This window comes from Esox lucius, chromosome 9 (assembly GCF_011004845.1).
Source record: "Esox lucius isolate fEsoLuc1 chromosome 9, fEsoLuc1.pri, whole genome shotgun sequence".
Classification (NCBI taxonomy): Eukaryota; Metazoa; Chordata; class Actinopteri; order Esociformes; family Esocidae; genus Esox; species Esox lucius.
This window is the reverse complement of record NC_047577.1, coordinates 2,390,835-2,413,988: the sequence shown is the minus strand read 5'-3', so window position 1 is coordinate 2,413,988 and position 23,154 is coordinate 2,390,835. Positions and strand designations below refer to the sequence as shown.

Genomic DNA, 23,154 nt, shown 5'->3' with positions numbered 1-23,154 from the left:
GGGCCGAATTCGGACCTTAGTTTGCTCCCCTTCGTGTTTTAATTCTTATCACTGAAAAGGGTTTAATATTATTATTTTTTGATCATAATTAAAAGCAATTCCCATGGATAATTATTGCAACTGACATGTTTAACACAATGTTGCTTACCTCCTTCAGCGGGGAGTAGGGCTGGTTCAGGGGAATGGGGAAGGGCAGACAGGGCTGCTGAGCCAGAAGCTACATCTGTTGGACCTGGGACCAGTCAGGAGCAGGGACAACTGATTTAGTAACAATAGTTTGCTAAACGTTCGCCAGCATTGATTAAATGTCGGCTAAAAGAAGAACGAAATGTAAACACTCAGAATCGTCTGTGAAGATATGAAGTAACTAATGCTAATGCAAAACAAAAGGAGACTATTTCTATGTGAACTAAGTTAATTTCCACAACTAACGGACTACACCCACCTTGCTTTTTGAAAAGTCGTCCTTTTTTTTCAATCTTCTGTCTTCCTTTTCTTTCTTTTTGTTTTAGGAAACCACATTTTTGTTTAGTAAGCTGAGGCATCATTGACATTCCACCCGGACCTCTCACTGGCAATTCTTTGTTAGCGAGGACCGTTCGCGCCAGGTATAGGTACTGGACCAAACCATTTCGTGTGTGTGTGTGTGTGTGGGGGGGGGGGGGGGGGGGTCCTTAGAATCGTCCTAACTTCCGGCGTCCCTGTTTATACATCAGACCCGCACAACCGGGAAATTTGGCTCCCATCACTTTCCCGCCCCTTTTTTTGGGGACAACAAACAACACTTGCCATGCACATTCATGTAAAATTGCACTACAAATCAACACTAATAACGAACAATCATAATTTAATTCGTTTATAAATTACTCAAATATATATTATGTCAAGTCACTATATGTCCACTAGACCTTTTTATGTTTGATATCAGAGTTTGCTTGTTAATAGCGCTCCCCAAAGACGTCCTACAAAAGACGACAGCGATGTACATAGAATCAGGTGAAGGCAGAGAGCAATGTACACCCTTTGATTTGTTGGTTTCGTTCTGTTTTCAAAAAAACGATTTTACATTTCTTTCAATGGAAGAATATTACGTTGATGCATCGACGCAGCCCCATACGCAACAAACTGCGATGCACTGTGTGTTCCAAAACCTTTCTATCAGTACCAGCATTAACCCTTTCAGCAATTTGAGCCACATTAGCTTGTCTGTTGGATCGGACCACACGAGCCAGCCTTCACTCCCTACGTGCATCAATGAGCCTTGGCCGCCTATGTTCGCTGCTAGTTCGCTGCTTGTTCACTGCTTGTCCTATTTTTGATGGGCACTGACCGCTGCAGACCGGGAACACCCCACAAGGGTTGTAGTTTGGGAGATGCTCTGACCCAGTCATCTAGCCATAACAAATTTGGCCCTTGTTTAAGTCACTCAGATCCTTTACGCTTGGCCATTTTTCTAACACATCAACTTTGAGGACAGAATGTTCACTTGCTGCCTAATATATCCCACCCACTGACAGGTGCCATGATAACTAGATTTTCAGTGATATTCACTTCACTTGTCAATGGTCATAATGTAATGGCTGATTGGTGTATATATCGCTTTTCAAGGACTCAAAGATGCTTTACAAAAAAAAAACAAAAAAAAAACAACCATGAGAAACAGAGAAAATTGAGAGAATAGGATTGGGCATGGCTAGGGGTAGGTGATTTTGAACAGTTGAGTCTTGAGGTGTTGCTCCAGAGTCATGGATGTCATGGATGGATGGTTTCAGGAAGAGAGTTCCAGAGCCTAGGAGCAACCCATGATAATGCCCTGTCACCAAAGCCTTTGAGGTTAGACTTGTGGATTATTTTAGTGTAATGAGAAATGTCTGTTGAGGTAGAGTAGAAGTGTATTTGATGAAGAGATGCATCTGGCCCCATCAAGTCTCCAACAGACCCTTGGTGATGTTAATCAGGTGTCCTGCATAACATTTGCTTCTCTAAAGATCTGGAACACCAGGTGTGGGCCATCAGCCCCACCCTCCCGTGCTCATCTGGAGAGGTGTGAAACTGAGCAAAACTAAATGCAGTGTAACTAAATGCATGATATTGTGGACATGTATCTGTAGTGTTTGGATTTCCCCTGTCCCCCATAAAGGGCACAATAGGCTGATATGCTGTATTGTACTGTATGGGTTATGTATCAAACTTCACAAGAACGTTGTAGAAATGATTGTCTTTGTTGCATGTCTGACAACAACTTGCAGCAATGCCCCGTCCATTTGATAATTTTGCATTGATTAAGTGGGACAGTTCCTGTCCTCTGTGCTGATTGTGTTTGCCAAGGTAAAGTCATGTTAATGACTATTTGGGGGAGTATTTTAGATATGTTTGATTTCTCAGGATAAATAGCCATGTCTCCAAAAAGTTATTTGAGTGTGTCCTCATTAAAGAGTTTGTCCTCATATTTAGATCCAATCCAGATGACATGTACCACTAAAAACAACTGTGTATCCATCTATCCAATACCTAATAGTTCACTATCCATATGAGCTATCCATATGAGCAAGAGATCTACAAACCAGTGTGTTGTGTTCCTTTACCTTTCTTCTACAAGGTACACCTTTTATTCTATCTGTATTTTGTATTAAAATTACATGTCTTTTTACTATTCTGTAACCTAATGACATTACCTTTTTTTAATAGCTTCCTATCCAGATGACATGTATCTCCAAAACCACTTGCCTTTTGTTCACTGATCTTCCTTGTATTGAGTACAAACCTTAGATGTGTCATTTTGTATGAGTCAATATGTATTTCATATCCATTGAGTTAATTGTGGAAAAAGAGGGTGTGGAAATATTGTGTTGCTAGATGTAGTACACCATTCCCCATGATTACACAGGTTTGTCTTACTCTACACATTCTCCTGAACATTTCCTACATTGATTTCCCTCTGGAATATTCAATAGTTTATGAGCTAGGAGGCAATATGTATTCCGTATTCAGTCATTGGTATTGTCTGAATTTTTCCCTTGGAACGTGTTTTAATACCCACTTTTTATCGAAATTACTCTTAAATATGATCATATTTGAATTATTGTCAATGAGAACTACCTTTTCTTTAACAATTAATAAACTCAATTTATCTCAGTTTTAAAGTAATACGTTGATATATTTTATTTTGAAAACGCCCCCAGATTTTCGTGACCCGGAAGTGTTTCTTCAATGTTGCTTATAAGACGCTGATAATATACATACGTTGATGAATTTCAGAGAATTGGGCTAGTAGTCTTCGAGTACTATACATTCGGAACGTAAAACAACAACAACAACAACAACAACAACAACAACAACAACAACAACGTAATTAATGTATTTGTTTGGAACTGAATTGATGTAGCTAGCTATTTTTTCTTTTTACGTTGGCCAGTGACTTTAGCTAGTTAGCTATTCCTCAAGGAGTTTGGTGAGTTGCCAAGCATCTCTTTAACAAAAACTGTAGCCTGATAGATTTTTTTAGTGCCCTTATGAACGACACATTTTTACGGTCTACACAACTTTACAAATTCCTGTTTTGTTTACACGTGCGACTATCCGCCGAAAGTTCCTGTAGGTTGTACAACCATAGACTATAGTCGGTGAACGATAGTTCCTTATTATGTAGGCTACATAAGTCTGGTAATGTTTCGTTGCTAGCTAGTTTTATTTCCATGTCCATACATTTCCATCAATTATTGTATTTGGTTGCCGCCATGTTGAAGTGACGTAGTTCGCCAAGTATTCCAGTTTTGTCAATAATATTTTGGAGCAAACCGCGTTAGGAAATCGTACCGCTGGGGTTCCGATCGAGTGTCAGAGCACAAATTGACTAAATATATATGTAGAAATGGGTTTTGAAATTTCTTGCTCATGCCTGACCCACCATTAGTAGTAACTGGACAGCGGCGAGAGATGACAAACCTGTATGACCAGCCAGAACATATTTTTATTGTGTTCATGTTCATTTGTATTTACGCCTCCCCCTCACTAATCTGTTGTGACTTGTAGCAACACCGAGCCATGTATTCTATTTTTTTAGTGGGAATTGGGGAGGCGAGAACAAAATTAAATAAATTAACATCTCAAAAACATGCTAGTGCCTCTTTTGGCTAAACTAAGATTAGCCTAAACCTGGTTGATGCATTTTTTTCAACGCTAATATAAACATCTCCTTATCCTTCTGTGGCAGACTGACGAGTCTGGACTTCATGGTGTTGTTGTTTCCACCGAAGCGGGAGAACATGAGTGGTGGACAGGAGACGTTGTTGGATGTAATCGAACAGAGTTTATTTACTCTAACCGAAGACAATTTACTTTACCTGTGTGAACACTGGGGAATAGATGCGTCCAAAGTTAAAGGGAAGCACCATCGCTCATTGCGCCGTAAAATAATGGAAGAAATGTGGAAAAATGCCGATTCTGTGAAATCGGAGGAGCAGGCAATGTCTTGGTTACTCCGACTGAAAGAAGACATCGGGAAGATAAAGGAAGAAACTAGTTTGGCCCCAATGATTCCTAGTGAGTCTGATGATCATGATAATGACGGAAAATCGGTTATGGACGACAAGGACTGTTTTCCTAGCAACGGGTTGGAGGCGGAGGCAGCTCCAGAGAGGCCCACACCAGATTGTGTGGTTATTGTCCCGGTAAGAAAGTGTTTTAAAAGTTCCTCTTGTAATTTCTCCTGTTTGAGTATAAAGAGAAATTTGAGAGAACCTGAAAAAAAATAAATGTTTAAGACATCATGGGTTGCTGTTCTTTTGAGTCTAGATCTCTTTCAGAGGTCTACTGTTATTTTTTATTTTCTGAATAGTCCTTTTGATTTCCTTGCGAAATAAGTTTTTGAGGGGCTAAAATCAGAATACATTTAATTTGCTTAGTTAATGTGCACATACTGCCAGAGCAAGCAAGCAAGTTTATTTATATAGCACAATTCATACTTCGAAGCAATTCAATGTGCTTTACAAAGAAAAATATATGAAAGTACAACAACATAAAAACAAATACTCAAATGAAAACATCAAAGCAAATGAATACATCACAATAAGAAAAAATACAATAAGAAAACATAGCATAGCATAGCATAGCATCATCTTCCGCTTATCCGGGGCCGGGTCGCGGGGGCAGCAGTCTAAGCAGGGATGCCCAGACTTCCCTCTCCCCAGACACTTCCTCCAGCTCTTCCGGGGGGACACCGAGGCGTTCCCAGGCCAGCCGGGAGACATAGTCCCTCCAGCGTGTCCTAGGTCTTCCCCGGGGTCTCTTCCCGGTGGGACGGGACCGGAACACCTTCCCAGGAAGGCGTTCCGGAGGCATCCGAAACAGATGCCCAAGCCACCTCAGCTGACCCCTCTCGATGTGGAGGAGCAGCGGCTCTACTCTGAGCTCCTCCCGGGTGACCGAGCTTCTCACCCTATCTCTAAGGGATCGCCCAGCCACCCTGCGGAGAAAGCTCATTTCGGCCGCCTGTATCCGGGATCTTGTCCTTTCGGTCATGACCCAAAGCTCATGACCATAGGTGAGAGTAGGAACGTAGATTGACCGGTAAATCGAGAGCTTCGCCTTGCGGCTCAGCTCTTTCTTCACCACAACAGACCGATACATCGACCGCATTACTGCAGAAGCTGCACCGATCCGTCTGTCAATCTCCCGTTCCATCCTTCCCTCACTCGTGAACAGGACCCCTAGATACTTAAACTCCTCCACTTGAGGCAGGCACTCTCCACCAACCTGAAGTGGGCAAGCCACCCTTTTCCGAGAAAACATATAAAGATTAAAAGTGGAATAAAAACATAGGACGCTATAAGGCGGACCACAGGGTGACTGGCAGGGCAGGGGAGGGATGACTGGGATGTGAGGGGTCATCACGGATCTTGCCTGCATAAGTCCTTACCCTCAGGTTCACATAGGACCACGACAGAGGTGTGACCCCATGACCCTTTCAGTCGCACAGTAACATGCATTGTAGCTTCTCCCCTTTGAGGATGAGGATGGACTCTATGGTTGATATGAAGAGTGTCTTTAGTAGTACATCCAGTAGTGTGGTCACTGTGTTGCCAGGTAACCAGATGAATAATTGACCACATGTCATTGGTTAATTGATTTCTGAGCCTCTAGAATGCCTGTTAAATCTGTTTTATTCTACAAAATACCCTTTTGTTTATGGATTGCTGCATATCTGACTTGTATTGTTTTAACTAGTTACAGAAACGGTTCATATACTTGTTCACTGAAATATGTGAAGCTTGAGTAACCTTTAGAAGCCAATGTGTGGGATTGTACAGCATACAGGAAGTGTAGCATTACCATTATGCATGACGATGTGTTCAGTTTTGATCAGACAATATACCCAGACCTCTCAAACATACAGGACATCCAGAAGCCTCTTAATGCTTTTGAAAAGGAAGATGTTGGTTGAATGTTATACAGTTCTTTCCAATTCTGACTTTTGATGCTATCAGGTTGTGATGTAGTAATTTACTTTGGTAAATCCACAGTATCTGAATTATGTTTTCTCTCTTATCCTTTCCACTGTACTTTCATTTGTACTTTCCACTGAAAGCTGCGTTTCTTAGTTTTTTTTTCTGGATTCAAACTAAACATTTTGCAGCATCTGCTGCACAGCGCTTCTGGTTCCTCTTTTTGGTCAGTTTGTTTGTTCACCCAGCGTATTCTACAAGCTATGAAGGGTCTACAATGTGATGGACCTACATGTTTTCGACAAAAGTGTACGAACAGTTCCAAACCTCAATAAGTCCTTGTGATTTAATTTTTTTAAATTTTATTGTGTGTGAAAATAAAGCTTATGCAGAACCTGATTGGGATTCTGAGAGTGGTTGGTCACCACTGCTTTACTCCTGGTTTCAAGTCTGATTTTGTTAAAATTGTTATTTCCAGGACAAGCCTCCTTTACCCCCCTCCGTTGACGAGTCCCCGGGCTGTGTTTCCCTCAGTGGTGTCTTACTCAAGAGGGTGTCTGTGCGCCTGGACGACTGCAGGAAAGCACAGTGTGAATCTACAAGACCAGGAGACAAGGAGGAAGGGGGAGATTTCACCGCTGAACGTAGGTGTTGGAATTGCAACCTTATTGTTTTGATTACACTGCAGTGCAAATTTTACTTCTCTGTAACTGGTACTTTATGAAGTAAATACTGGAATCACTGTTTTCAACAGAACACTCTAAAAAGCTACAACGGAGAGGTACATGGAAGAAACCTCATTGTTGCTCTGACTGTGGGAGGAGTTGCAACACCTCATCAGAACTAAAAAAACACCTGAGAATCCACACGGGAGAGAAACCATATAGCTGCTCCCAGTGTGGGAATCGTTTTGCTCAGTTGCATAACCTGAAAGTACACCAGAGAATACACACAGGAGAAAAGCCTTATGTCTGTGATCAATGTGGGAAGAGTTTTCCTCATTCAAGCCAATTTAAAGTTCACTTGCGTAGACACACCGGAGAGAAGCCATATAACTGTTCACAGTGTGTTAAGAGCTATACCCAGTCAGCAGCCTTGAGAGTACATCAACGAACACACACAGGGGAGAAACCTTATACCTGCACAGACTGTGGTGTGAGTGTTAGTTCCTCAAGTCATCTGCGGTCCCATAAGCGAACACACACAGGACAGAAGCCATATGGCTGTGTAGTGTGTGAGAAAAGTTTTAACACAAAATGTAGTCTGAAATTACACCAGCAAATACACAGTGGTGGTACAAATTTCAGCTGTGATCAGTGTAAGAAGAGTTTCACCTCATCAGCAGACCTCAGAACTCACCAGAGAATCCACACCGGAGAGAGAACTCACCTCTGCTCTCGGTGTGGGAAGTGCTTTCGTCAATTGTCTGGCTTGAAAAGCCATGAAAGGATTCACACGGGAGAAAAACCTTTCCAGTGCTCCTACTGTGAGAAGATGTTCAGCCACCGGGCCACATTTAAAGCACACCTGCGGACACACACTGGAGAGAAGCCTTACAAGTGCTCCCAGTGTGAAAGGAGTTTTTCCCAATTGGGCCACCTAAAAGTACATCAACAGTCACATGCTAAAGTCAGGTCTTACCTCTGCCCACAGTGCGGCAAAGGATATTACTCATTAGACATCTACAATGCACACATGCGAACGCATAATGGGGAGAAATCTCACCATTGCTCCAGTTGTCCGAAGAGCTTCCTCACACTAACACAGCTCAAAACACATCAGCGGACACACACAGGAGAGAAACCATATTTCTGTGACCAGTGTGGGAAGAGCTTTGCAGAATCTGGAAGCCTGACTCTACACCAACGGATGCACACAGGAGAGAAACCTTACCACTGCTCTCTGTGCGGAAAGTGCTTTGCTCGCTCTGGGTCCCTAAAGAAGCACCGCCTCACACATACTGGGGAGAAACCTTATAGCTGTGATCAGTGTGGGAAAAGGTTTCCCAGGTCAGACACACTTGCAACACACCAGAGAACTCACACAGGAGAGAAACCCTACCGGTGTGATCTGTGTGGTGAGAGGTTCTCCTATCCTAGGTGCCTAGTGAAACACATGAAAACACATGTCGGTGATACGACCGCCCTCAATCAACCAATCACGCTTGGTCTAGGGTTTGAATAACCTCAATCAACCAATCACACAAAGCCAAAGGTCTAAATAAAACATATTTTAAATATGTACACCGTAGAGATGGATAGAGGTCTTGCCTGGAAATAAACATCACTTGATCAGTAGTTTTTCAATCTTGGACGCAACTAACATTGTACAACATTCAAAGTGCAGATAGAGGGATTGTGGGAATTCAGCTTGATGAATGGCTTTGTAAGCTTTGTGTAATTGAAATGCAAATGTTACCTGTCATCCTTGAGAATTGGAATAAACTAAGCGAGTGGGGTCTGATTCAGGCTTTTTTGGTCAGAGATTATGCCTAATGGACAGTTAATAATAATTGTAATATTTGTATTACTATTCCGTTGCCTAGTCCAGTGGTTCCCAACCAGGGGTACTAGGACCCCTGGGGGTACTTGGCCTCTCCATAGGGGGTACCTGAAAACACTCATGACACCATAGACTTACTAGTGAAATTAACATGAGGGGGTACTTCAGGGGTACTGAAAGCAGTGCAAAAACATTTTGGGGGTACAGTAACTGAAAAAGGTTGGGAGACAGGCCTAGTCCACCTTGCCAGTGAGGAAAACTAGCCTGTTGAATTTTTTAAGATACTGAAAGTCAGACATTTAGAATAATAGTGATGTGATTGGTTAAACGTTTTTGTAAAATTGAGAAACTTAACCACTTTGTTTCATTGACATGACATGTCCTTTCTCTGTCAATACACAACAGCTTCAATTTTATCAAATTGTACAAAAATGTGAATTAGGACTTCAACCAGTCTGTTGTGATGAATATCAGCAGGCAGTCTACAAATTGGAAAGGAATGAGCATTGTGGTGTAATCTTTATATCTAATCTATAGCCTCTTGTTTATCTTGTGTTTCCAGTGATGATGATGAGGGGAAGACATAAAATTTCTATTGACTGAACTCAACTTGCATGTCTTCCTTTCTTGATGTGTTACTATTCACCTGCAATTCCCATCTGATGTGTGTTGAGCTTTGTGGCTGTGTCGTGGCTTCACCCAGGTTGGTGCTGCAGTGTTACTGGGGACCAGGATGAAGCAGGACCCTGAGCTCCAGGAGACTAGCAAGTCCTCAATCTAAACACAAAACCTTTATATTATAGTAGATACATATTGCAAATACGATTTGAAAAATAATGAATGAAATTGGGTCGGGGGAGGTAAATATTAGGTGGAATTTCATATACCTTTTCTTTTGTATCTTAGGTCTCTGGCAGTAAAAGGAGCCAAAGCACTCGGAAGTCGCCAGGGAGGCGGAGGGCATCGTGCCTGTGGAATCTGCTTGCCGGGAAGACCACCTGGACTGTGGCAGGGAGTACTGCCTGTTACCTCAGGGTGATATAAATTAATCGGTCACACCATGGGTTTTCAAATTCAAATGTAACTGTCATTCATGTATAGGAGCCATGCAGGCTCTTTAACCAGGGGTTGTTTCTAGGATTTAAAGATGCCGTCTCATAGTTAGTCACAGATTAAGCCTATGGTCCAGGGCTAATAATAAGCTTCCATGGAGATTTTCAGTTGAGCTGGATTTTTAGTAACACAGGGGTAATCGGTGACTGGAAAGCATTGTGTTTAAATCACAGGTCTCTAACCGATCATACGGAGGGCCTAGTGTATGCAGGTTTTTCTTTTCTCCTTTTAATTGGTGCCCATTTGAGACCTATTCCACCAAGTGAGCTAATTAATCAACTACATATACTCGGCCATCCATGTAACTGGTTTGACACCTGTACTTTAAATCCTAGAAAATTCCCCCCGGTTAAAGAGCTATTCTAAATGGATAATATACCATGTTGGGAAACCTCCCCTGTATGTAAAATAAGTACACCTTTCATTTTGCTATGATTAGTGTTGGCTCTATTAGTGTTTATGAAGGCTCCTTATGAAATTCATTTTGGTGCAATTATCAGTTCCCTTGAATTAAATCTACACTCCAGATTTGAACTCGTAATAAAATAATTGAGGTTCTATCCAGCCTCAGTTTTGACTAACCTTACATATTTTCATCCAGCTAGCTCAGAATCAGCCATTCTGTATTTGGATTCAGAGAAGCTACAGGACGGTAACACTGGGTACAAGATTTTTAGATCTTGGTTTTAGAAGTTCACTAGTATGGCTTTGAGTTGCTAACTTCCCAACCCCCAATCACAAATCTGATTCCTCACACAAACTTTAAACTGACATTTTATTTGATACATTTTTATAAAGTGAACAAACATCTTAGGCAGCGTAAATAACAAGAACTACCACTTAATGATTAAAACCTGTGACAGTATCACTTCAGCTGATCTTGTTTTAGCTGATTACAAACACAAGTCACATTCATTTACACAACAGAGACCCGGTCCTCTTAAGGGTGATGGTTGTCAGACCAGCAGTAGTGGAATTCATTTATCTGGTGTGAATAAAAACGTAATACTACCCAATGGCACAAACCTAAATAACATCCAAATTCATCAAAACACTTGTCTTTAGCTGAACCTCAGAGTCTGGGACTTGGCAGTAAAAAAATAAAAATATGCATCCCAAATGGTTCCCATAGGAATGTGGTCAAATCCAGCACACTTTAGGGAGGCGTCTGACATAAGTAGTACACTATGCAAAGATTAGGGTGACATTTGGGACATATAGCAATTTAGTAATGAATTATCTCCATCAGTGTTGATACAGAATCGATGTCTTTACCGAATTGTGAGTTCTCTCATGAACATGCAGGCTAGACAAAGACTTAAACCGTTTGCTACACTCAGGGCAGTGGTGAAGTTTCTTCCCAGATGGTGCCTGTCGTTGCAGCTTTTTCCCACCTGGTGATATTTCTATCCCATGTGAAGACTTCTGGTGAACACGCAAGTTCGACCCAGAACTAAAACATTTCCCACAATCAACACACTGGTTAGGTTTCTCTCCAGTGTGGACGCGCAGATGAGAAACTAGGTTGCACGACGAATAGAACCTTTGGTTGCACTGTGGACAGGGGTAAGGTTTTTCTCCTGTGTGTGTTCGCATGTGTATTTTCAGAGAGTTATGGCGTGCAAAGTCTCTCCCGCAAACAGAGCAATGGCAGGGTTTCTCTCCTGTGTGTGTCAGCATGTGTCTTTTCAGAGTCTGTGGGAGTTTAAAACTCCTTCCACATTCGGTACAGAGAAACGGTTTGCCTTCAGAGTGGGACCTCATGTGGGCCCTAAGGTGTGACGCGGAGTAATAGCTGTTCCCGCAGTCGGGGCAGAAGTGGGATTTGACGGCAGTGTGTCTTTTCTTGTGAGCGTTCAGTTTACCCACAGAGGAGAAACACTTTCCGCAGATGCTGCAGGGGAGTGACTTGTCTTCTGTGTGGATCCTCTCGTGTGATTTCATTTTTGAAAATGATGAGAAACATTTGCCACAGTGACTGCAGAGGAATGACTCGTCTCCTGTGTTTTCTTCCACTCTGTTACGCTTTTCCTTCTTTCTCACAGGCGGCTTCTCTCCAGTGTGTATTCGCAGGTGAGCTTTGAGTTTTGATGATGTAAAAAATCTCTTACCACAGATATGACAACTATGACGTTTCTCTCCAGTATGGGTCAGCTTGTGACCTGCCAATGTAGATGCCTGGGCAAAACACTTTCCACAGATTTTACAGCTGAAAGGTTTCTCCCCAGTGTGTACACGCCGGTGGCTGGCCATGGTACTTGAGTGAGCAAAGCTCCTCCCACACACAGTGCAGCTGTAAGGTTTCTCTCCTGTGTGTGTTTTCTGGTGGTATGACAGCATGCAACGAAATCTATACCGCTTTCCGCACACTTCACAATGGTAAGGCTTTTCACCAGTGTGTTTTGACTGGTGTACCTTCAACCTACTGAATGTAGTAAAACTCTTTTCACATTGATCGCAGCTGAAAGGCGTCTCAGGCTTCTCTCCTGTGTGTTTTTGCTGGTGCAGTTTCAGCAGCTGTGAGTAAGCGAAGGTCTTCGGACACTGATCGCAACTATAAGGTTTCTCTCCTGTATGTGTTCGATGGTGGCTCTTCAAAGCATTCGATGTTGCAAAACTTTTTCCACACTGATTACAGCTGTAAGGCCTCTCTCCTGTGTGTGTTCGCCGGTGGGTTATCAGTGAGCTTAAAGTAGAAAAGCTCCTCCCACAGTCGGAGCAGTGGAATGGTTTCTCTCCGGTGTGTACTCTCCGGTGTACTACCAGTTCACTTGATCTAGCAAAACTCTTCCCACATTCATCGCAGCTGTAAGGCTTCACTCCTGAGTGCACTATCTGGTGAGACTTTAAACCCACTGCGGTGGGGAAACCCTTTGCACACTGGTGGCAGCTGTAAGGCTTCTCCAAATCCTCCGCTTGTTGCATCGTTTTCAACCTAGGAGCCTTTGCAGATGGCAAGCCCCTCCCACTGTCTGCTGGGAAACAAAAACAAGAACTTGTGATAATTTGTTGGCTATTTAGTATTTAACAAACTATTGTTACGGTATCTCTCTCAGCGGAGCACAGACTATGGGGAATAGAGTAAGGATGCCAATCGGCAGCCATAAAAGTAGTATTATATGATACATGCGGGCACATATTTATGCATTAAAAAGAGGGTGACGCTGGATCTCCTGCACAGTACGAGTGTGAATTCCATCGTTCTCTTTACCCCATTTTTAAGTCAATAACTACTGATCAATGCAATAGGAACAGAAGATTACAGTCCAGTTGTAAACACCTGTGCAGGGACTCCCAGTTGTTCTTTGTATTCAATAGATTCCAACTAAAACCCTTGACTAGATGATCCAAGGGGACCTCTAGACTAATTTGCACACACCATTGGCCTCCTGTGTTTTCCTGCAGTCCACCAATCTCACAGATAGCATCTTCAGACCCCACAGCAGGGAGCTACTGAGGGAGGCATGACCCTTGACCTCCTGGGGGGTGTCACACACGACCTGGAAACCACCAAATAAGAGACAGAATCAATCAATGCAAAAGTCAAGAACCCCATTCTTCATTGCATTAATAGAAGGAAGTTATGAACTCAAAGCTGTCAAGAACACTGACGCTCTTCACTCCCTGCTCTGGTGCGTGCCTGACCACCTCCTTGTCCTCCTCCCAAACGACAAAGACGTCTTCCTCCAGTTGTCTGGGGCCCCCAGGCTCTACTTCTAGTTGGTTGTTAGGTAACCAATCAGAGTCCTTCCCGAAGCAGACTGCATCATCAGACAAGTGGGGTGTCATGCCCTGTACACCAAAATAATGATGCAGTCACTTCCTGTTTAGAATGCATCCATACCCCCTTTGAAGCCACCTTTATGTCTTGGCCATCAAATACATCATTCACAAAGGTTATGAAATCCCAACATGTCAAAGGAAACAGAATCAACCCATGGGGGTACATGTTACCTTTGTAGGTGGTTTAGTGGGATTCTTCATTTGACGAAATCTCTTAGGTCTTCCAACTGCTGCTGATCTTCCAGGTTGCTCCATTCTATGCAGTGTAGGCAATTGTCTTGGTCTTCCAGGCGATTTCCTCGGTCTTCCCAGTGCACGCAGTTTCTTGGTACTTTCAATCTGTGGTGACTTCTTAGATGTTTCCAGTTCTGATTCTGCAGACGGACTCTTCTCGTTCTCTGCTTGGGAAACAAAATAAGGAAAAGTTAGTGAAGCCATCAAGTGTTCCAAATGAGACACTTCCCCATTCCATAAATAACACTTGTACTTCCCTATGTACTTCTGAGCTGAGCCATACTGGAGGCACAATGTACATGGTAAATAGTCACCTGGGGCTCAGCCATTTTAATGAAAGGCCGAGTTCTGGATAGGTTTCAAAAGTCTGCAACACAGACCCTCTAAAAGTGCTCTAGAATGCAGAAGAATAGGGCTCAGTAGGGACTTACAAAACATTTTATTCTGTCATCATAAAGAGAATTTTCTCAGGTTTTTCCCGCAGCAGTGCACCAGTGGTTTGGTTTTACAGATCAGCTAACATTGTCTCAACATCGCTAATAGGCATTTGCATAAAACGTTTCTCCACTTAACATATTCATCCGTCCAATTAACATATTCACCCGTGGATTAACATCAGCTTGCCGGGTGACCTAGTGTCACACACCCTCTCCCAGCACTGCTGCAGATAGAAGGTGCTTCAGAGGGTGTGTGAGACAATTCCGGTGATTGCAGCAACAAAAATAATGTATAAAGTGGCATGGAAAATGAATGTCTTGGTCAGTAGGCCTAGTATACACCAGCGTTTTCAGAAGGCAACACCCTTTCCTGAGGGATGGCCAACCAACAACCTGTCAACAAAACAATCTTCTAAAAGAGGTCAGCCCTAATGTCAACAATAAACTAGCTGTCCCATATTTGAGGAACCTTTTCACCTTTTACCGCAGCACAGGAGGATTGCTGGTGCTGCTTCATCGCTCTCTTGCGTGTGAACCTCTTCCCACACCGAACACAGCTGTAAGGCTTCTCTCCAGTGTGAGTTAGCCGATGTGAGATCAGATTTGTTTTCTGAGTGAAGCACATCCCACAATCTGCACACTTGTGAGGCTTGATGCCCGAGTGGATGAGCAGGTGTCTCCCTAGAACATTTTTGGCAGAAAACATTTGTCCACATACAGAGCAGCTGTGGGCTTTGACAGGAGGGAGTCTTGCAGATCCATCCCCTTTGGTGTGTATTCTCTTCATGTGTGCTTTCATATCCCGTAAATAAGCAAAGTCTTTCCCACAGTCAGGGCAGGAATACGGTTTCTCCCCAGTGTGCATTCGCTGGTGAGCTTTTACATGTGATGTAGTCACAAATTTCTTGTCACATTCAGGGCAGGAGAACGGCTTCTCTCCCGTGTGTTTTCGCATGTGTATCCGCAGTTCCGATAACGACAGACAAAGTCTCCCACACTCCGAACAAGGGTGAGTTTTCTTGGGTTGTGCTGATTCAGATGGACACCCCTCTCTGATACGGTGGATGCAGTGCTTTCGCTTGTGCATCGACACAGTGGATTTATGAGTGAAGCTCTTGCCACAGTCAGAGCATGAGTGGGGTTTTTCTCCTGTGTGGACCTGCTGGTGTTGTATCATGTTCCATTTGGTAGAAAACCTCTTGCTACAGAAAGGGCAGCGGTATGGGTTCTCCCCAATGTGCGTCTTTAAGTGACGCTCTAGTTTGAGCTTTGAGCTGAATGCCGTTCCACAAACCGTACACCAGGGGTCGACCACGTTCTCTCTGTGATGTTTCCGTTGGTGGTCAATCAACTTCCCGTTAGTTTGGAAACCCTTGCCACAGTCTGCGCAGAGGAATGGCCTTTCTCCTGTGTGTTTCCTCTGGTGGACTTTTAGCGTGCCGCTTTGAGCAAAATTCTTGCCACAGTCAGGGCACGAGTAAGGTTTCTCTCCTGTGTGGGACCTCATGTGTACTGTTAGCACTGATAGGTGCCTAAAGTGTTTTTCGCAAACTGAACAGCAGTGGGATGTCGGAGGCGGACCTGGCGTGTGATTCTCCTGGTTCTCCTGTCGTTGGTTCGGTTCAGCGGATTGAGTTTGTTCAGGTAGTTCTGAAGTAGAATGTTCAGGTATTGTCAACATAGACTTTTCCAATGTAGAATCGTTCAGTTCTCCTATTGTAGAATATACAGGTCCTTCAGATTTAGAATTGTTGTTTTCTTCCGACGTAGAATGTCCAGGTTTTTCTGACGCAGAAGGGTTCCACTCGCTGACAGAGGATTGATTGGAACTCTCTCCTGTGTTAAAAACAAAAGATAAACAGACTCCATTGAGTGAAGCTCAATTAGCAATTTCTGGTCCTGTGGTGTGCAAGGTTTTATTAAGCCCAACATTAACACACGTGATCCAACTAACCTTATTCCATGGGACAGAGGGATTTTGCAGAGACTTCCATATAACCAGATACTAAGCTTTCTGTTCAATAAGATCGTTGTGGGAAACTATTTAATACAATCAAACAGTTGCCACCCGGAAGTGAAAACCTGGAATATCTGTGTGGCCTGAGCCGTTCATAGAGAAACTCAGGTGTTACAGTTCCTGGGAAAAGCCGTATTACCACTGCACCTACCTGGAAAACTCCATGACCAACACATCCCAGCCTCCTTGAGATCAACACTCATTCCTGGGATTAATGGTGTTACACTACCATAGTCAAGGCCCCCAGCAACCATCTCCCGACCATGCAGTGCATTCTCCTGTTCACCATGGTTACTTTCAGGATGGGACACTGTGAGTGTTTGATCAGAGAACGGTGAAGACGGGCTTGGCAGGTCTTTACACTCCTATAATAAAGAGTGACAGTGCAATTTTACGTAATTTAGTTAGACAGTTCTACTTAAAGGTACAGTGCCTTTGGTAGGTATTCAGACCTATTCACTTTCTACACATTTTGTTGTGTTACAGATGTAATTTTCAATTGATACATCTTTAATTTTTTTATCCCAGAGTAATCCAGTTAACCTTAATTGCACCTAAAAAGAATTCTTAACCTAAATAACAGTAAATTAAAAAATGCCATCACAGCTGGCTCCCATGGATGGCAGCATCATGCTGAGGGGATGCTTCTCAGCAGCATGGATAGGGAAAGAAGATTGGTGCAAAATACAGAGGGTCTTTGGAGGAAACCTGATCTAGAGCTTACAGGACCTGACTGGGGCGAAGAATAATTTTTCAGCACTATAACAATCTGAAACATACCGCCAAGGGAATTCTGGACTGGATTTACAAAAAGCCTGGACTTAAACCCGATTGAACACTTGTGGGGAGAAGTGAAGATCACCAGTGCTTCCCATCCAAACAGATAGAGCTTGTGTGAACCTACAACGGCAAATGGGAGAAACTGCCCCAATCCTGCTGGTCAAGGCACATCCATAAAATACCTAATAAAGGGTCTGAATACTAACGTACATTTGATATTTAAGTTTCTAAAAGAAAAATTACAAAATCCCCATTGTCGGTTATTGTGATTACGTTGACGTTAAAAGAAATCTAGTCAATTATAAATTAAACCTGTAACACAACAAAACGTTTTAGGTGAAGGGGTCTGAATACTTTCTAAAGGCACTGTAGCTAGGGCCTGAAAGTAAATACATTGGGTACACTTAGAAGAGAGCCATTGAGTTCCTGTTTACGAAATCAACTATGCTGTAGTACTTCAACAAAAACAGTAAGACTAGATAGCGGCAGAATTTTATTTTTATAACTAATAACACACTTAACAGAACTTCTCGTGTTTAGAACTTCAACAACAAAACCCGTTGGTCTAACTAGTTACCAAGGGGTTTTGTTACCGTTTATAAAAGGGTAACATTAACTTCAACGGTTCATTTAAACGTCCTCATACATTAGCTAGCAAATCAAGTTAGCCAGCAAGCGTTAGCTAACTTTAGCTAGCTAACATTACAGTAGTTTTTACTTAATAAGGATTGTGTCAAATTGATCACCATGGCTCAGTTATTACTAACATCTTCAGGTCAGAATACTCTCCGTTACGATTACAATCAACGCGTCAGTTTGTCACATAATCAACAGTAACGTTACCTATAGCATGCCCCCAATTAGCTTTCGTTACGTAACTCACCTGATCCATAGTTGAAAAAAGGATAGGTTGTATGTAGTATCCGTCCAAAGTATTCAGGTGAGTGTCAGATGTCTGCACATTTTTGCATTTATTATTTGAGGGCGTTTGGTAAATTTGAAGGTAACGTATATTTTTGCACTGTGCACGTCACTGGTGTAAATTGAGAAAGCTAGCTTAGCTTTTCGGGGCCCAACCAACGTCTGCTTCAACTTCTTCTTTGCGGTTTGCCCGACTACAACCAAAAAAAGGGTTATTAACGCCATCACCTGGACGGGGTTAAAAAGTAAAACAAGATTGTAATTACTTTAAAAAAAAACGTAGATACGTTGGTTAAAATGTAAACTGTTGCATTTCTGCACATTTCAGGATCTCTGCACAGACCATATGTATTCTCCCTATCTGTCACCCATTTTCATATGCATAACACAACAATAATAACAAAACTTCGACTGGAATAGTATGAGTCTAAATCCATAAAACCTTGCGGAAAAACTGGAAACGCTTTAGTTATGATATAGCTTTCTTTCTGATCGGTCTTTTCACGAAAGAGAATATTCGACACTAATGTTAAAATGTCTTACAGTCCCAACATGCATACGTGCATACACCGCAGTGTTCTAGACATGTGGACCGTTGGCATTCCTACGTTTTGATCAGCAAGAGCTCAGGCCATAAGTGTTCGAATCCTGGTTCCCGCATGACCAGGGGTACTAGAGTTGGAAACTTGGAAAGGGCGATAATGTCTCGCTTTCATATTGCTCATGTTAAATGGACATTAATAATCAAGTAATTGAGTAAGGCAATTGTGTGTTTCTGCACTTCTCATTGAACTAAATGTGCATACAGTAGATAAGTAGCGCTATGGTTAACTTCCAGGGCTGTAGACATCTTGTGCCGATCTTCGCTTAACGACTTGTGAGACATTTAGCCTAACCACGCATGGGTCAACCTTAAACGGTTTTGACCTGATTCTGTTGAGTGTGTTGTCAACTGCTCCAGTTTTGCAAATATTTAATAAAGCTTTAAATGTGAAAGAATCTTTTCACGACAGAACACAGTCACATCCACACAATGTAGGAAGGGGAAAACTTCCAGGTTTAAGGTGTGTGTGTGAAGGAAACCTCGGCAATATGTGCCTGATCTCTTTATCTACGACCGCTCCGCAATTATTATAAATAGGAAGCCAGGCTATGAAGTCTCTACACACCGAATCGAAGGACTTGTAAAATGTGTATGTTCCCCTAGTGCCATTTCCAGTTTTACATTATTTAAACAAGTAAACCTGAATCCGTTGACGTTTGACTGCCCAATTGAAAATCACATCAGTATAACACTGAAGTACATCAGTTTACTTACGGATTGTAATCAGCTCTCCGATCTCCCCTCCTCATTAATTCCAAAATCGCTGTCTTCCCTTTCGCCCTCATCTCCGTTCACTCTAAAAGCTCAATCTTCTCCATTACGGTGACATCCTCCTCTTCTCTTTCACTACAATGTTCAGCCAAAGCTGGTGGGGAGTAGTTTAATGTACTCATGGTTGGAATGTGTACTAGGCCTATATCTAGCTTGTTGATATAAGCGACGATAGACAGTGTCAACATGGAATGAAGCAGAGCAGCTAATAGAATCGAAATACGTTTTTAACTGGCATACTATGTTTCAGGTGTTTGGGATTGAAGTAGACCTCGCATCAACAGCAGATTGTAGAAGTATTCTGTGAATTTGATATGGCGGCAGACAACCGTCATTGCGCATTACCGCACCCAGCTCAACATAAGTGCAGACCAGATTTTACTGTCCTGGTGTCCGACATTCACAGTAAAAGCACTAGGAATAACAAAATCCCAAAGTGTTTCTTTCAATCATTTTAGTGTTGATATTGGTCTAAAGATTTACCCAGTAAATGTAGTGTTTTGGGAAACAAATACAGCGTTAAAACAGGACCCATGTCAACAAGGACATTTTCATTTTATTATTCACAATGTGTTGCAGATTAGCTGACTGGCATGCCATGCTTCGGACGTAGATCAGATAATTTAGACAATAATTCGTACTGGATACGCACTGTGTTTGGGATATTTACCTTTACAGACCATTAGGTTTGCATAACCTTGAAACAAAACTAATCTAACCCAATATTTTGCTTGTTTGGCAGGAACTGATGAAACTGCTCAAGACCTTACCTGAAAAGAACATGCCACACATTCAGTGCATCTCACCCAATTGAAACGTCAATGAGGCTGAAATCCACATATTCAATGGAGCCAAAGCTATCAAAGGTTAAAAATGCAAATAATGACATCTGCAAATATCAACTTCTGACCTACATTGTGGACATCCAAGTGTCTGTTCAACCTCTATGAGGTTTCTGATGGACTTGTATGTATTGCTTTAACACATGTAATATGCATATGGCCTTCCCTATGGACTAATTAACTTTGAGATTAATTTGTTGACATTCAAATCTGGACTATGAAGATGTAAGTTCCTTTATTGTTGCTCGGTCATGTATTCCATCACATGTGCTTTCGCTCTCTAAATATCCCTAATATGCCTGGCCCAGTGGGCGCAGGTTTTTTTTTGTACCATTGATTTTCCTCAAAGGTGTGTTTGGAAAATGTATTCACAGTGTTTAATTCACATCCCAGACTCCGATCGTCAGGGTTTTTTTCTTTTTCCTTCACTTTGACCAAAGATCGCCAAGGTCGTGGTACTTCTTGAAGCAGTCCCTCTTCGGGGTGAAACAAAGAGGGACTTGGCACCTGGGACAGAAGATGCTCGTCTTCACCCTCGGTATCTTATTGTTCAAACAGTGCCTGCAGTGCTTTCTGTTAGCCCAGGCTTTCTTCCCCTGCGCGACCATCTGGCCCGCCAGAAAGTACGTCGGATAGTGGCGCTCGCACGTCTGTGAGTGGCCCGGCGGTGGGCCCACGGGTCGTTTGGGTCTGAATCTGGGTTGTGTCGGCGCCACCTTGTCTTCAATGACCGTACCCCACCTGTCCTCAGGTTCCCCTCCTTCGGTTGTGCTGGAGCTGGTTCCGGAGCCACAACCGCTGCCCCTCCCTTTCCATGGAAGTCTAGGCGTCCTCCCCGCCCCCACACCTCCAGAACTGGCAGTGGGGACACTGGGGTTGGGCCCTGCCGTGGGCGCAGCGGGACAGGTGTGGGGCCCCTGTGGACCATCAGATTGGCACGTCAGGGTGGTAGAGAAAGTGGAAGGGGGTCCGGCAGGGGGGGGTGGGGATCTTGACCAGCAGGGGCGCTTGGTCTGGTGGGATCGCCCTTCAGTTGTGATGATCTTGATCCTCTCTGTGTTAATTAACAAAGGGACACAGAGAGGATAATTATTGATTATCCCTTTATTGGTGTAATTTGTTGATCTTGGTGGTCTTGCAGTGTTGTGCCTTGGGCTAGGTTGTCATTGCTAATGACAATTTATTCTCAAGCGGCTTACCTGGTAAAACTAAAACTAATGAAAAAAATGTTTTCCTGATTCATCTGCCCCATGATGGCCAGCTTGACTTGCATCAACCGACTCTAAAAAGCCCAGAACCAAGACTAGACCATGACAGAACCTGGACTAGACATTGACAGAACCAAGACTAGACCATGACAGAACCTGGACTAGACCATGACAGAACCTGGACTAGACCATGACAGAACCAAGACTAGTCCATGACAGAACCAAGACTAGACCATGACAGAACCAGGACTAGACCATGACAGAACCAGGACTAGACCATGACAGAACCAGGACTAGACCATGACAGAACCTGGACTAGACCATGACAGAACCCAGATTAGACATTGACAGAACCAATAATAGACAGCTCTTGCTGCAACTGTCCAAATACTTTTGGTAACTTTAAATGGGGCAACTATGTACATAACACACTGTTACTTCTAAATGGTTCCGCCGATAAATACCCTGAAATGAAAACTGACAGCCTGTACTTGTCGTCAACGTTTCATTTCCATAGTTTGGGAGTAGAGAGCCACAACAACCAGGGTCACCCTACTTTCGGACTGCACTGTAATTGTAGATTTCGACATACCAACTTAGTCATATGTTATAGGGTGAATGGGAAAGTAAGTGGATGAGGGCAAGAGAGAAGTATATCAAGACAAGTGTAGGGGCAGCCATTTTGTTTAAAAACCAAATATTAGTACAAAACAGCAGAGATTGTGTCCATATTTCATATAGATGGTACTCACTGGTATTAATCAGATCTACAATTTCCTCACGTTGTTCCTCTTCTTTCAATGTAACTGTAATCTGAGCCTCCTCCTTCACTCCAAAAGATGTGTCCTCGCTTTTCTCTTCCTCCTCTTTCACAGTAACATTCTCCTCTTTCACCCTAAACGCTTCTTCCTCGCCTCTCACTGAGACATCCTCCTCTTCCTTCTCTCGTTTTACGACGATGTTCAACCACAGACCATCTTTCTTAGTCCAGCAAATGTCCTCTTTAGTAGGTGGGGAGTATTTTAATGTGTTCATGGTCGGGATGTATACTCGCTAGCATAAGCGACTTAATTCTACCGCTAACTAACAATGCACATATGAAATTAAGTGGGGGTGACTAGTGGATACGGAAGAATCCGTTTAAAACACAGTGCGTATATACACAGAAAGCGTCTATATATATAAAGATGGTCTGTATATATATATATACCGCCAGGACTACTTGAGATCTACACTGTTTCAGCTATTCGTCTAGCAATCAGTCCATAGAACTACCAGTAAGCGTAAGGAACTCTTCTCCTGTGAATTTGACATGGCGTTTGGTAACCAACTTTAAGGTGCATTACCGCCACCAGATGGACTGAAGTGTGAAAGAAGGGTTTAAACATTAGTTGGTCAACATTGACAGCTCAAATTACAACTTCAAATTTGATTGACAGCTGTGCATTTTGCAACTATAGCCTCAGTAAGCCATGCATGCTAAAACATTTGCTTTCCGT

The 23,154-nt window shown here is 42.8% G+C and overlaps 2 protein-coding genes across 14 annotated transcripts; one reads left to right on the top strand and one right to left on the bottom strand.

Annotated features, from left to right (window-relative positions):
- The first annotated feature begins 3,211 nt into the window (after positions 1 to 3,211).
- LOC105031403 (zinc finger protein 883) lies at positions 3,212 to 9,056 on the top strand. 2 transcript variants are annotated; one of them, XM_034294038.1, is made up of 4 exons: positions 3,212 to 3,348; positions 4,214 to 4,670; positions 6,922 to 7,087; positions 7,198 to 9,056. In XM_034294038.1, exons 2-4 carry the CDS (start codon positions 4,233 to 4,235, stop codon positions 8,625 to 8,627), a joined length of 2,034 nt encoding a protein of 677 aa, XP_034149929.1. In that variant the 5' UTR covers positions 3,212 to 3,348; positions 4,214 to 4,232; the 3' UTR covers positions 8,628 to 9,056. The 2 variants fall into 2 exon arrangements, with proteins under 2 accessions (XP_034149929.1, XP_010904106.2); XM_010905804.5 differs by having other exon boundaries at positions 3,212 to 3,451.
- A 1,746-nt stretch (positions 9,057 to 10,802) lies between these two features.
- On the bottom strand, positions 10,803 to 22,970 carry LOC105031411 (oocyte zinc finger protein XlCOF6-like). 12 transcript variants are annotated; one of them, XM_020044078.3, is made up of 8 exons: positions 19,549 to 19,875; positions 18,193 to 18,458; positions 16,681 to 16,894; positions 14,990 to 16,348; positions 14,013 to 14,242; positions 13,707 to 13,850; positions 13,438 to 13,558; positions 10,803 to 13,033 (listed from the first exon to the last, which is right to left on the bottom strand). In XM_020044078.3, the coding sequence occupies exons 2-8, from the start codon at positions 18,199 to 18,201 to the stop codon at positions 11,304 to 11,306; spliced, it is 3,807 nt and encodes a 1,268-aa protein (XP_019899637.2). In that variant the 5' UTR covers positions 18,202 to 18,458; positions 19,549 to 19,875; the 3' UTR covers positions 10,803 to 11,303. The 12 variants fall into 12 exon arrangements, with proteins under 12 accessions (XP_019899637.2, XP_010904122.3, XP_019899636.2 ...); XM_010905820.4 differs by having other exon boundaries at positions 10,804 to 13,033; positions 13,671 to 13,850; positions 19,549 to 19,874; XM_020044077.3 differs by having other exon boundaries at positions 10,804 to 13,030; positions 13,671 to 13,850; positions 19,549 to 19,874.
- Positions 22,971 to 23,154: the final 184 nt, after the last annotated feature.

Coding starts and splice junctions, on each gene's coding strand:
- LOC105031403 (XM_034294038.1), top strand. CDS start 4,233: ATGGTGTTGTTGTTTCCACCGAAGCGGGAGAACATGAGTGGTGGACAG. Junction 4,671..6,921: donor ATTGTGTGGTTATTGTCCCG/GTAAGAAAGTGT, acceptor TGTTATTTCCAG/GACAAGCCTCCTTTACCCCC. Junction 7,088..7,197: donor GGGAGATTTCACCGCTGAAC/GTAGGTGTTGGA, acceptor TGTTTTCAACAG/AACACTCTAAAAAGCTACAA.
- LOC105031411 (XM_010905820.4), bottom strand. Junction 16,349..16,680: donor TTGGTCATGGAGTTTTCCAG/GTAGGTGCAGTG, acceptor TTTTTAACACAG/GAGAGAGTTCCAATCAATCC. Junction 14,243..14,989: donor CTCCTGTGCTGCGGTAAAAG/GTGAAAAGGTTC, acceptor TTGTTTCCCAAG/CAGAGAACGAGAAGAGTCCG.